This window comes from Cydia fagiglandana, chromosome 22, assembly GCF_963556715.1.
Source record: "Cydia fagiglandana chromosome 22, ilCydFagi1.1, whole genome shotgun sequence".
Taxonomy (NCBI): Eukaryota; Metazoa; Arthropoda; class Insecta; order Lepidoptera; family Tortricidae; genus Cydia; species Cydia fagiglandana.
In genome coordinates this window covers 8,410,746-8,423,759 of record NC_085953.1, presented here as the reverse complement: position 1 = coordinate 8,423,759, position 13,014 = coordinate 8,410,746, and the positions used below count along the sequence as shown (strand labels likewise).

The 13,014-nt window shown below is 41.2% G+C and overlaps 2 protein-coding genes across 3 annotated transcripts in view; one reads left to right on the top strand and one right to left on the bottom strand.

Moving 5' to 3' along the window:
* The first annotated feature begins 1,432 nt into the window (after window positions 1-1,432).
* The window catches only part of LOC134675442 (uncharacterized), a 241,098-nt gene continuing 229,516 nt past the window's right edge, over window positions 1,433-13,014 (top strand). Inside the window, exons 1-2 of one of the 2 annotated variants that reach the window (XR_010099742.1) lie at window positions 1,433-2,169; window positions 2,248-2,428. Coding sequence is in view for 1 of the 2 variants with exons in the window: in XM_063533710.1 (XP_063389780.1) it covers window positions 1,468-2,169; window positions 2,248-2,262 (717 nt within the window). In the remaining variant the exon portion in view is untranslated. Of the gene's footprint in view, window positions 2,170-2,247; window positions 2,435-13,014 lie in introns of those variants that run through there. The other variant, XM_063533710.1, reaches the window with a different exon arrangement.
* Window positions 6,829-13,014, bottom strand: part of LOC134675404 (zinc finger protein GLI4) — a 78,021-nt gene continuing 71,835 nt past the window's right edge. The window contains exons 14-19 of the mRNA XM_063533610.1: window positions 12,652-12,772; window positions 12,150-12,269; window positions 11,592-11,682; window positions 11,021-11,191; window positions 10,435-10,572; window positions 6,829-9,869 (exon numbers count right to left, since the gene is read on the bottom strand). Coding sequence (XP_063389680.1) covers window positions 7,710-9,869; window positions 10,435-10,572; window positions 11,021-11,191; window positions 11,592-11,682; window positions 12,150-12,269; window positions 12,652-12,772 — 2,801 coding nt within the window. The 3' untranslated portion in view covers window positions 6,829-7,709. The remainder of the gene's footprint in view (window positions 9,870-10,434; window positions 10,573-11,020; window positions 11,192-11,591; window positions 11,683-12,149; window positions 12,270-12,651; window positions 12,773-13,014) is intronic.

Sequence of the window (13,014 nt, the reverse complement as noted above, 5' to 3'; positions counted from 1 at the left end):
ACGTGGAAAGTAGCTGTGTGTTTTGTCGTTTATTTGGCACATAGACTAGGAATCCTCTAGACCGAGTTTAGAGCAATTATTTCATGCATGCCAAAAATGCGGGGGTGCGCGGGAGGAGGTGAGCGAAGTCCAGTGCCTTGATTGGTCCGTTCAAAGACACGGACGTCACACAAAGACACTTTCGACTCGGACGTGGAGTAAAATCACCGTATGCGTGGCAGAGGGGGTAGCGCGACTATGCTCAGTCTGGAGGATGTTCTGTCTGTGATTTGGCACCACGCCCTACAGCCCAAACTTGCTTGTAAACGGTATATTCGTCTCAGCTGTGGATGCGACATGCGTATAATTAGGGTTCCGTACCCAAAGGGTAAAACGGGACCCTATTACTAAAGCCGACCACTGACTAACAGGCCGCCGGACGATATCGGCCTGTCAGTTAGAACAAAAATTTGACAGCTCCGAACAACTGACCGGCCGATATCGTCCGGCGGACTGTTAGTCAGTGGTCGGTTTAAGACTTCGCTGTCCGTCCGTCCGTCCGTCCGTCCGTCTGTCACCAGGCTGTATCTCACGAACCGTGATAGCTAGACAGTTGAAATTTTCACAGATGATGTATTTCTGTTGCCGCTATAACAACAAATACTAAAAACAGAATAAAATAAAGATTTAAATGGGGCTCCCATACAACAAACGTGATTTTTGACCAAAGTTAAGCAACGTCGGGAGGGGTCAGTACTTGGATGGGTGACCGTTTTTTTTTTTTGCTTTTTTTTGTTTTTTTTTTGCTTTATGGTACGGAACCCTTCGTGCGCGAGTCAGACTCGCACTTGCCCGGTTTTTTAGTACATCCAAAATGTGTATAACGCTATTAGCGGTACAGTAAAAACTAAGGCACTAATAAAGTATGAGTCAGTAATAGAGTTAAACCAAGATAAGTCTGCAACGATATTGATTGATTATTCGTCATAATTTCATAGAAGTTTGACATTTAAAATAACACTTGCACTGCGTGTCCTATCAAAATTGTTGCAAAATTATCTTAGTCTAACTCTATTACCCGACCACTGACTCATAATCTATCAAATCGTCAGGTGACAAGCAAAAGTCACTAACTAACACCATTGAAATTATTGGACAATAAACCGTGTTACGAGTGTAATAAAGTGCATTGTTACTTTAATTTTTGATAGTACTTAGTGACTTTTGCTTGTCACCCGACGAAATTATCATGAAGAGCTCCTCACGTACCTAATCAACGTCAAATAAATTCAAACAAACTCTGGGAAATACTAAAATAACTGGCCGCCATTAAATCTCCACCGTGAACCTCTGACGTGTCACTAACGTCTTTTTAAATGTCACACCTCCAAAGTCAAACAAACAGCTTAATATCAACAAACTAGAAATAATGAATAAAAATAGTATAACCTCGTGAAGTTACTTAAATAATGAAGTAAGCGAAATCAGATGACCAGGGTCGGGCATTGGTTGGTGGTTATGTTAGGAACCACGTTCGTAGTGGCGTTCCTTGGCGTAGCCAATCCAGTCCAGGCGCTCAGACACTGGGTCCAGCGAGCCACTCACGTTACCCAGAAGATCGACCTCAGCACCCAAGTTTGCTACAGCGAAATCATCCCTGGCCTTTACCTGAGTAATATCAAAGCTGCCCAGGATATAAATGTCTTGCGTCATCTTAATATCACCCATGTTCTCACCATCGAAGCGCATCGCATCCCGAAGTCAGTTTTCGCCGAAAGAAACATTAATAACCTCTTCATCAAGGCCTATGATACGAGCCAGACGAATCTCATGCCCTATTTCCCCATGTCCAATGCCTTCATCGAGGAAGGTCTCACAAGTGGAGGGAACGTCCTCGTACATTGCCGTTTCGGTGTATCACGATCGGCCACCTTGGTTATTGCCTACCTGATGCAAAAGTACAACATGAATTATGACCAGGCTTTCGAATATGTCAGGTCAAAGAGGTTTTTCATCAATCCCAACCCTGGATTTGTGAGTCAACTCCAAGAATACCACCGGCTTCACTACGGCGTGAATCAGTATCAGAGATTCGAGGCATACTGCGCCGTGAAGGCGCGAAAGCACAAATACAAGATAGTCTCAGCAGCCGTGATCCTGGTCACCATCCTCGTGCCTATAGTTGTTTTGGTGGGTTGACTTCAGTTCCCGAATTTTCTAGATCGTTTAATAGTGTCCGTGTTTACGTAATCACGTTTCTTTTTCCAGATCTATCTGTGGTAATGGAGCTTATAAATTGTGAGGCTTAGCATGCACTAATCACCTTTGTTGTCGGCAGAATTGTACTGTTTTACTCCTAAAGAAGAGACCCACCAGCAACAAAAGTGGTTCGTGTGCGAGCTAAATATACCAAAGTAATGATTCTCGTGAATATAAATATGTCAAATCGGTCGAATACTCCGTTTTTCATTTCCTACATTGTGAAGTCCAATAGCCAGACACATATTATGAGACATTTCATTTCAATAGGTAGGTAAACTTTCAGTTATTTTACAAACTTTCATATAATTTAAAATTATATGATATGATATGATATTTATTTATTTCATAATATTACATTGCATTATAAATTAATATGTTAATATATAAGAATTAATATTATGATCGTCAAAAGTACATTATTAAATACGGGATATTCTAACAATATATAGAATCGCCTTATGGTCTGCAATTATCATAACCATGTACAATTGTACAGTCAGTAATAAATATGCAGGGGGTCAGTTTTCTCTGCAGCTGACTGTATATATGCACCATCAGAGGACTTGCAAGTGCGTTGCCGGACTTTAAGATGGGAGTAAGCTCTTTTCTTGAGCATATAATATGAAGATCGTATCAGTCCGGAAATCAGCTACCCTGCAGATTGAACTGTCACCCGCAGGGCAGGAAGTAATCCTTATCTTTTTTTAGCCTCTCTGAATGTCCCACTGCTAAGCAAAGGCCGCTCCCCTTGATTTCCACGACTCCCAATTTGGTGTTTCCTCTGGCCAGTTGTTCAGGAAGCTGTCCAGGTCATCCTGCCAACTTAATCTCATGTTCTCAAGTGACTGGTGGCCTATCGGTAAGAGCGTGAGACTTTCAATACCGAGGTCGCGGGTTCACACCCTGGCTCGTACCAATGAGTTAAAAAGTTAATAAGTTTTAACTAATAATTTTAAAAAGCTAGTCATCATTCGCTAAACTTTCACCAAGCTATCGTCCCATAAATTTCTACACGAAAAGTCGCTTAGGTACACAAAAAGGTAGATTTCTGTCACATAATGTTAGCCTTTACGTCATTGTTGCAGTAAGCGACACTTGGCTCAACTCCCGCGCAAGGGATTCATTTCAATCGCTTACGCAGCGTATCGTCTTCTCGAACCATTTATAATGTAAACTCCTTTACCCTGTTTATCAAAAGCTTGTAACTTGTAATACAAGTGGAAGTCCCTTTCTAACAAAAACTGTTAAAAAAAGACTTCCACTTGTATTACAAGTTACAAGCTTTTGATAAACAGGGCACTTATCTCAAGTAGTTACGCGTAATAGCAGTTCACACATCAGTTGCCTGCAAGAAAACCGGTTATCTGAGTGATAGAAATAATAGACAGGAAGTGCATAATTAATCAGCAACTGAAATCGAGCGCGAAATCATAATACTAGCTATTATTATATCGCTACTAAAATAGAATTACCCAGATTCACGATAAGAGTGCTGATGTCTGAGATGTCTGAGACTGATTCTTGGAAATGATTGACGATCAAGCCACGATTAAGATCATGCTTGAAGACATATGTAAGTAGTCTTTTCTATAATCTCTCTTCGATATTAGGATAGAAGTTGATTTTTTTAATAATATCTTCTTCTTCTTCAACCTAGCGTTTTCCCGGCCTAGCGCCAGGGTCCGCTTTCCTGCTCAGTCTTCTCCGCTTTGCCCGGTCTTCGGCATCCTCAGGTGTGAGATTGTTCCCTTGCATGTCCACTTTCAGGACGTCCAGCCAACGGTTCTTAGGCCTACCGCGGCCGCGTGACCTATAGGGGGCAAAAACATTCTGTGTTCGCGTCTTTCCTGTAGACATACACAAGAGTTAAGGGCTATAAAGGTCAATTTACATGCCCACAAGCTGTTAACTATTGCTCACAGAAGAGAAAAATGTACAGTTCGCGCGAACACGCTAGTTTTCTCTCCTAGTAGTAATGATTTTATCGAAGTCCTCTCAATAAAAGGAGGACCTTTTCACGTGGTCACGTGGTGGACGGACGGACGGACAGCAAAGTCTTAGTAATAGGGTCCCGTTTTACCCTTTGGGTACGGAACCCTAAAAACGTAGACTGTATTTTCCTTATAGATTTTCGGAAATCATAATTTTCAGATGTACTGGCGTTAGCGGCTTAGAGTATATTTTCCTTCTAGATTTTCAGAAAAATGCTCAACAATTTCCTCTTCAGTTGCGCCCACGGGATTCGTCCACACAAACTCATCTAACCTAGGAGTCACATCTATTATTGTAGCAATTAGTATCTAATCCCACTCATGTAACGTGTCTATTTCAGATATTTTGATGTTTTTCATATTCTGCGTTCGCTCACTTTGTTTGTTGTTCGCTATTAATTGGCGAGTATTTTCGTTAAGCTAAATATAAAACTCAACTAACTTCATTACAGATCAAGCGAAAATAGACTCTATGTCTTTGTGAATTTGAATTTAAACAGGTAAATTGGTTAGCAGGTGCTCCGATTGAGTTACTCCCAAAACTATAATATTTCAAGAAACCACGCCGAAGGGCATGTGTTTATTTTGTAAGAGTAATGTTTCCTGTTTTTCTGGAGGTACGGTATTCCAATGAGTGAAACAGTGTAGGGAAATCAGAAATGATGATGGATTCTAAAATAATTAAGTACACTCTTGCGACATAAAATAGTAGAATCTATTGAGGGCGCCACATCCTACGTAAATGTCGTATATTTTTGACGTAAAATGCTTAAAAACCGGGCAAGTGCGAGTTGGACTCGCGCACGAAGGGTTCCGTACCATATGCAAAAAAAAACAAAAAAAGCAAAAAAAAAACACGGTCACCCATCCAAGTACTGACCACTCCCGACGTTGCTTAACTTTGGTCAAAAATCACGTTTGTTGTATGGGAGCCCCATTTAAATCTTTATTTTATTCTGTTTTTAGTATTTGTTGTTATAGCGCCAACAGAAATACGTCATCTGTGAAAATTTCAACTGTCTAGCTATCACGGTTCGTGAGATACAGCCTGGTGACAGACGGACGGACGGACGGACGGACGGACGGACAGCGAAGTCTTAGTAATAGGGTCCCGTTTTACCCTTTGGGTACGGAACCCTAAAAATGACAATAATTTGGTATGTTTTTTTTTTTCCATTTTAGTTCGTTTCGACTTACTATTTATGTTGCACCAGTTATACTTTTTACACTACGTAGGTATAAGTTTCGTCTGTTAACTAAAACAGGACGATTTTTATCCAAAGTCTGTCAAAATCACCTTCATACTTTTAAGTTGCCGTGGGTTCAGCCAGCAGAGTTCACTTCTTTAGATAATACGGACGTCACGGTCTCACTGAATTTGACTGCATTTTTTATAATTTTTTTGGTATGATGCGAAAATTCACACACCTGTTTCGGTATTTGATCGATGTGTTGAACCTTTTGTACCTCAGAAGTTTAACTATCTCGCATCGTCTATCTGAATCTATTCATGAAGGCGGAGCTAACATCATTAATTTTCTTAGTCTATGTGTAACAATGGATATTACAATGCTAGTTAAAGGAACTTTGTTCTCTGATTTCCTCCATGAAACGCTGAACTTGTTTAACGCGCTATAGGCGTTTTATCGATGCCGCTGGCAACGCTGTCCGAAATAATACGTCTATTTCGATGATCCTCGTGACCCAGCGACGGAATGCTGCTATTTTTACCCGCCATCTTAGTTTTGGAACAATTATTACAAGTACCATGTCGTCGAATTTATCAAAAACAAGATTTCTTACCCGTCGGCTGAATTAATGTGAAAGGTATAATATATTTTTAATTTCCGTTGCTTTTCACTTAACTAGGCGCCTACAAATTAGTAAAGTACAGTCGCCATCAGATATATTGGAGCGGTCAAGGTGCTCATAAATATCCGATATTTTTGAGTACCTCGGCCGCTCCGAGTGTACCTTTGAGTTTACGCCATGCCCGCCATCCCCTTCCTTCCGCCCGATGGTAACAAAACGAACACCGTAATCAATGCATTTTTCTACAACTTGACATTGTATTTTCACACTATTTTTTACCATTTTGATAATGATAATGCAAAAGGAATGTATTTATTTTGACCTGTATTGTATGTATTATGTTCATCGGTTCTGGATGATGGATGATGAAATTAATTGGTAAAAACTATCCTATGTCCTTCCTCGGGCCTCAAAGTATCTCTATACCAAATTTAATCTCAATGGTTTCAGCGGTTTAAGCGTGAAGAGGCAACAGACAGACAGAGTTACTTTTGCATTTATTTACACACATTCACTGCCAGCGACCGGCTTGGCGGGTTCTCTGTTCGTAGGCGCTTTTCGCTACATACGGTTTTTCCTGTGTTATCGGTTACGCTAGTAGCGCATAGCTCGCGCTGGCACTAAATGTGTGTGTGTGTTAGGGATTATAAAAAGAAACAAAAATGTTGTTCAGACTAATATTATGTTCAAGGTGCATGTTAAAGCTTGCCTAGACAGTGTTTAGTGTCGAAATATGTAATGACACGGGAGCGAGGGAACTAGGTTAAAAATAAATGCAGTAAGCTTCATGATAGGATGTTTTATTTAATAGTTTCATAAAAATATTGTTCACAGATGTTCGCGGTCGCGAGAACAGAAAAACAATAAGTTATTACGAAATACAATCATTACAATCATTTGTGCGGTCATTTTGTCTGCATTAAATAATAAAAATTAACAAACTTACAAAAATCTTAGTCTAGTAATCTCATAATAAAATCTAAAAACTAGGAGATTCGATGTCTCGAAGCACAATATTGCTTTAATTATTTTACAAACTAACATTAAAAAAGTACATTTACTTAAATTTAAGTAGTGTTACACTAAAATTTCAACAAACGGTAAAAATTCTAGAAAATGTTTTGTACAGACTTTGTTCTATTTATTTGATTCTATTATTGTCTAATAATCTCAAAAGCCACTTGCATGTGAAGTCAATTTAGTTGCACCTAAATATTTATTGACCGCAAGAGTCTTTATAAAAATTATAGGATTTTTTAAATATTGCTACATAATTAGTTCAAAACACGTAGAAATTTAAGGCACACTGTTCACAATTTCCCTTGTAGCAAATCTTAAAATCCTATGTACAATCTATGTACATCCTAAACTAACATAAATCTACAATATAAAAATATCGCATCAATTCTCATACAATATTGTACTTACTTAAGATGGAAGACATACAACAAAGTTTACATTATGTACAATATTTTATGTGGTTGTCTTTTGTCAAAAACCCTTTACGCTAATGTACTTGAAACATTTGAGCCTAAATTTAGAAATTTAAAATTAATCAGTCTACATTGCATAAGTTTAACAACCATAGTTTTAGGTGCACCATTATCAGATCTAAATTCGACTTTAACGTGAACACATATAGCACTAAATTCAATAAAATTACAACTATTGGATCATCTGGAGGTACTGGTTTTCTTCATAAAATGAAGACAAGGATGTTTGGAGATCGTTCACAACCATGTTGTCGCCGCCTTGCAGAGGATGGGTGCTGCTGGAGACCATTTCGGAACTCTTCCAATTCTCGCAGTTCTCAACATACTCTAACGTCCTCTGATAGGTTTCTTGCCGCATCGTACTAGCGTTCTGATTCTTCTTCCTCGCATTCGTGGCTTCAATCTGCGACTGCGATATGTCCCAGACCTGAACATCGCTGGCCTGATTATTCTGACTTCTTAAACTATTCATGCTGCAATCAGTCTGTTGTTCTCCATTCTTGACCATCTGATTGCAATTGATCTGTGGTCTGACACCGTTCACCGGCTTCTGGCTTCCAGTAGACATGTTCACAGAGTTCTGAGCGGATTTTTGCATGTTGTGTTTATTGAACTGATTACCGGGATAGTCCCATTGGATGTAAGGTCTCTGGTGATTGTAATATTGGTTGTTATTCATCATGGCTTGATTGTATTGATGATTGTTTTTAGGTGGAGGCGGGCCCATAACATTGGCAGCATTTACCACAGCATTGTAAGGAGGCGGTTGTGGATATTGCATGTTCTGGTTGTATTGATTGTTTTGCATGGGCGGGCACTGGTTCTGTTGCTCGCAGTAGCTGTTTAAAGTCCCTCGCGCCATATTGCCGCTGTTGTCCACGCTCATCACTGAAGACCTTGACATTTGCATTTGATGCATTTGGCTCTGTTGATTGGGGTAGTTGATCGGTTGTTGATAATTGGGCGGAATCATTTGGTTATTGTACATCATATTGGGCTGATTTTGGCTCATTTGTTGCATGCCAGGCATTTGATTCTGGTTAAATTGTTGCATTTGATATTGCTGCATGTTTTGCTGGCGCATATTGTTACCATTCTGCTGGTTTTGGATAGGATAGGCGGGTGCTTGATTGTAGTTTTGGTTTTGATATTGACTTTGTACGTTGTTATAGTTTTTACTAACGGCTTTAGGATTACAATTTTGTCGGTTTTGAGGGTAGTTAGGTGGCATGCCTTGCATATGCGGCTGATTCATGCTCATGTTCATCATCATGTTTTGGCTAGCGTTTTGGGGAGGATTTAGCGGCATGTTTTGCATCATGGGACTCGTCACGTTTTGTGCCATAGGGCTTTGTAGACTGGGATGCATCGGACTGGGCATGCCATGGCTCATGGGGCTCGGCATATTTTGGTTCATAGGGCTTGCTATGTTAACGGCTGGACTGGCCATGTTTTGAGACATGGGGCTGCCGATGTTATTGTGTCGCGGACTCATCATGATCTGGTTCGGCATTTGAGGGCTCATCAAACTCTGCATACTCTGCGGGCTCATAGCGTTGTGCTGTGGGGACATGACGCTCATAACGCTCTGAGGGCTCATAACGTTGTAAACACTGGGTGGACTCATGACGTTATGGGGAATGTTGTGGGGACTCATCACGCTCTGTGGACTCATAGCGCTATGAGGTAAGCTCTGCGGACTCAGCATACTATGAGGCAAAGTCTGTGGACTCATAACCGTCTGCGGAGTAATTACCATGGTTTTTGGACTCATCGTCGTGTTTTGTTTCTGAGGTAGAAGATTCGCTCTCATCCTATTAGGCTCTGGCTGATTCGCTGCCATAGATTGCAAAGATTGCAAAGGATTTGCTGTTGTTGAGACATTGCTTGTCGGTGGTTTCTTATAGTCCTCGCACTGTTCGGTGGGGACTTCAGGTATAACCTGATCCTGTAACGGGTTCTTGTCGTCGGGCGACTTCGTGGCTAGTAAAGAGCCGCTGTTGCCCGACATGCTAACGTCTAACGACCTTAAATCGACTGGAATATCACTTATATTGAGATCACTACCTATGGCACCTAGATTTTTGAGTAGAGAATCGTCACTGGTCGCTACGTCACTGATTTTGTCACTAGAATTGTTAGCGTTCTGGTCGCGAGTGTCATTGTCTTTGGTTGCACTGTCTTGTTCCTTGTCGGCCTCGGGGTCGGGCGGGGTGCTGGAGTCGTTCTTGGCTGGTGCTACCGAGTCGGTTCCCAATATTGATTGGTTAAGATATTGCATCATTTCGTCTGGTATCACCAGCTTGTTCTCCACCATTTCTCCTTCTGCGACCTACAAGCAAAACAGGATGTTTAAACATCGGAACAAATCAAACTGATATAATCAAATAAACTCTGTATGAACCTATCTCTTCAGGGATAAGTCTAAGGATGAGGTAGCTGACACCCATTGAAGATACAGTATATGGCAAAGAGACATATGACACTTGTAACTTTTAAGTTGATAGTGGGACTGGTCGATCTGCTGATGCTTATGTATGCATCTTACCTACACTCACCGCTGGAATAAATTAACCACGGAGTGAATACCGCAAGATGCGCTTGTAGGCCAAGGAGGAGGTGAAGACTAGGTGGAAACTGCATAAAGCCGGGATGGATGGAAATCGAGACCTTTACCCAACAGCGGGACAATATAGGCTTGTATATTTACCTGTTCGAGGTTGACTTCCTGGTTGGGGTGGTGCACTTGCGCCGTGGTGACGACCAATGTGCTGGTGGAGTTTGAGCGTGACTCCTTGTCTTTAGGTGGAAACTGCATAAAGCCAGGATGGATGGAAGACCTTTACCCAACCACTGTTGTCCCACTGGACACTATACATATAATGTTGTATATATACCTGCTCGAGGTTGACTTCCTGGTTGGGGTGGTGCACCTGCGCTGTGGTGACGACCACCGTGCTGGTGGAGTTGGAGCGCGACTCCTTGTACACCGGCTCGTGCTCGTCCTCTGTCTTGAATGGGAATGGGGCGTCACCCTGGAAAGAGAATCAGTTATTAGGAATAATGTTAACATGGGACTTCCTGACTGGTTTTTGGCGTCAGCTTGGTTATTGAGTTTAATTTCACTATTCTGTACTGGATGTAAATAATTTTGGGTTGAAGATTATATTTTCTTCATGTTGAAATAATGAGGAAGATCCTTAAAAATTTAGACAAGATTCCGAATTTCTTGATTCATTATTTAGTAAGAGCGTGTGCAGGTATTTTTGGATACATGACCCACTTAGCCACTTTAATTGACTGTACCTACCCAAAAAACCAGCACATCTCTTCTTCAACCTAGCATTTCCTGCTCAATCTTCTCCACTTTGCGCGATCTTCGGCATCCTCAGGTGTGAGATTGTTCTCTTCCACGTCCGCTATCACGACGTCCAGCCAGCGCTTCTTAAACCAAACCGCGGCCGAGTGCTTAAAAAATCTTACCACGTCATCAGTCCCGCAGGGGTACGGCTGGTAGCTCTGCGTCTGATCACTCAGGTTGGACTGTTCCGAGAGTCTCCTGGCTTCCTCTTTGACCTGGACGTTGGGGTCCAGCTCGAGCGCCAGCTCCTCAGCGCGCACCTCCGAACAAGTTACCCCGCGGAGTAGGACCGCCTAAAAATATATAAAAAGTTTTAGAACCACAATCGGTTTTTGGAACTTCAATGAAAATACTATCATAATAATAGGTTATTAATATTATAGAAGTACCTAGTCAATAATTGGATTCGGTGTCAATTTTGTGTATTCTGCTCACATAGGAGGAGGAGGATAATCATCATCCAAATATTCACCATGAACAATAGACCTATATGCCCACAGATTTTGTCAACTTTGAGTTGCGTCTATATTCGAGTGGTCTTTGCTCCTGAATCTTTCGTCAAAGTTGTTTAAGGATTTCAATTATCACGTAGCACACGTTATGACGACAATGTTAATCGCTTTTAAACCTATTATTCATCACATGAACATGAAGACTTGTGACAGTTCTTAATGTAACTTAAGAAATTCTCACCTGATTGCCCTGGGACGTCCGGACAGCTTGGACGGCGGCGAGAGCTGAGGATGGTGCTGGTGCGTATCCCACGCATGAAACTTGACTAGATCTGTAAAAACGTTAAACGTCTTAAAGGCGTTGTTCACATTTCCAAATATCTCTAATATATAGATCATTATATTATAAAGCAAAAAACTGATAAAAACTGTGATAATCGGTTTTAAAATGTTGTGGTGGTAAATATGTTGAAGGCTCTTCTTGCATGTTGCAAAAAATCACATTTTCCCAGATTGTTTGTTAGTTGAGTGAGGCACGCTCAAAAGCTGCTTTCAAAATGTTATGTTTGCATGTGTTTGTGTGACTAAGCTGGCGGATGATGATGAAGCTGACCAATGGCTATAGCGCCGCGCGTCAGTTGACGTTTTTGGTGGTTAAATGGTTCTTCTTCTTCTACCTAGCTTTATCCCGGCCTTTGCCAGGGTCCGCTTTCCTACTTGCTTTCCTTCACTTTGCGCGATCCTGGGCGTCGTCTCGTGTGAGCCCGAGTGGTTAAATGGTTAAAAAATGAAGTGTTACCTGCGGCTGCTATCCGGAGACAGCTGGTCGTAGACGCCGGCGTGCGGCACAAGGCGCGCCGGCGCCGGCGCCGCGCCCACCACGGACGCTTGGCTACTCTTACGAGAGATATCTGAGGACCTGGAGGTATTACATACATTTTAATGAATATTTCTTAGGCTTTAAGGTCTGAGTAATAAAATAAATAATTCCAACAGTGATCTAGGATTTATGGAAAAGAGAGAAGTAGGTACGGACACAAGTAAATTTAACGTAAATTACTGACATCGCACAGCGTAAACCGGTGGTGACAGAACGTTTGAAAAATTCGGGTGAGATGGTGGGAATAATGTTGATGATTTTAACGACATTTTCGCGGAAAAATGTCAGGCAGAGGCTAGTTAAGAAATAAAATACTGACTTGACATTGAAGAGGAGACTAGATACATACTGTAAATATGGAACTATGAAAAATATGATGATTGTTTCTAAGAAACAAACGAAGGTATTAAGAAATACAAACCTTGCACTATAAAGGCTACTGCCAGACGATATCCCAGAGTCCCGCCTAGTGTTCGGCATCCCCGTCTTAATCTCTGCCCCTACGTTCGTGTTCCCGAGGTCCGTGCGGCCCGGTGCGGCAGCTAGAATTATAATCAGTTTGTGAATAAAAAGTTTAGATGTTGGTTAATTTCCTATACAATAGTTTTGTCCGCAGTCACCTAGAGTTTGCATGTTCTGTCTGGAAACCATATCACGCTATTCATATTAATAGAATTGAAAGGTTACAAAAGAAATTTATTAAATCACTCGCGTTTAGGACTGGGCAAATTTATACTAATTATACGGACACATGTACTCGTTTTAAGATGCAAAAGCTGAGTGA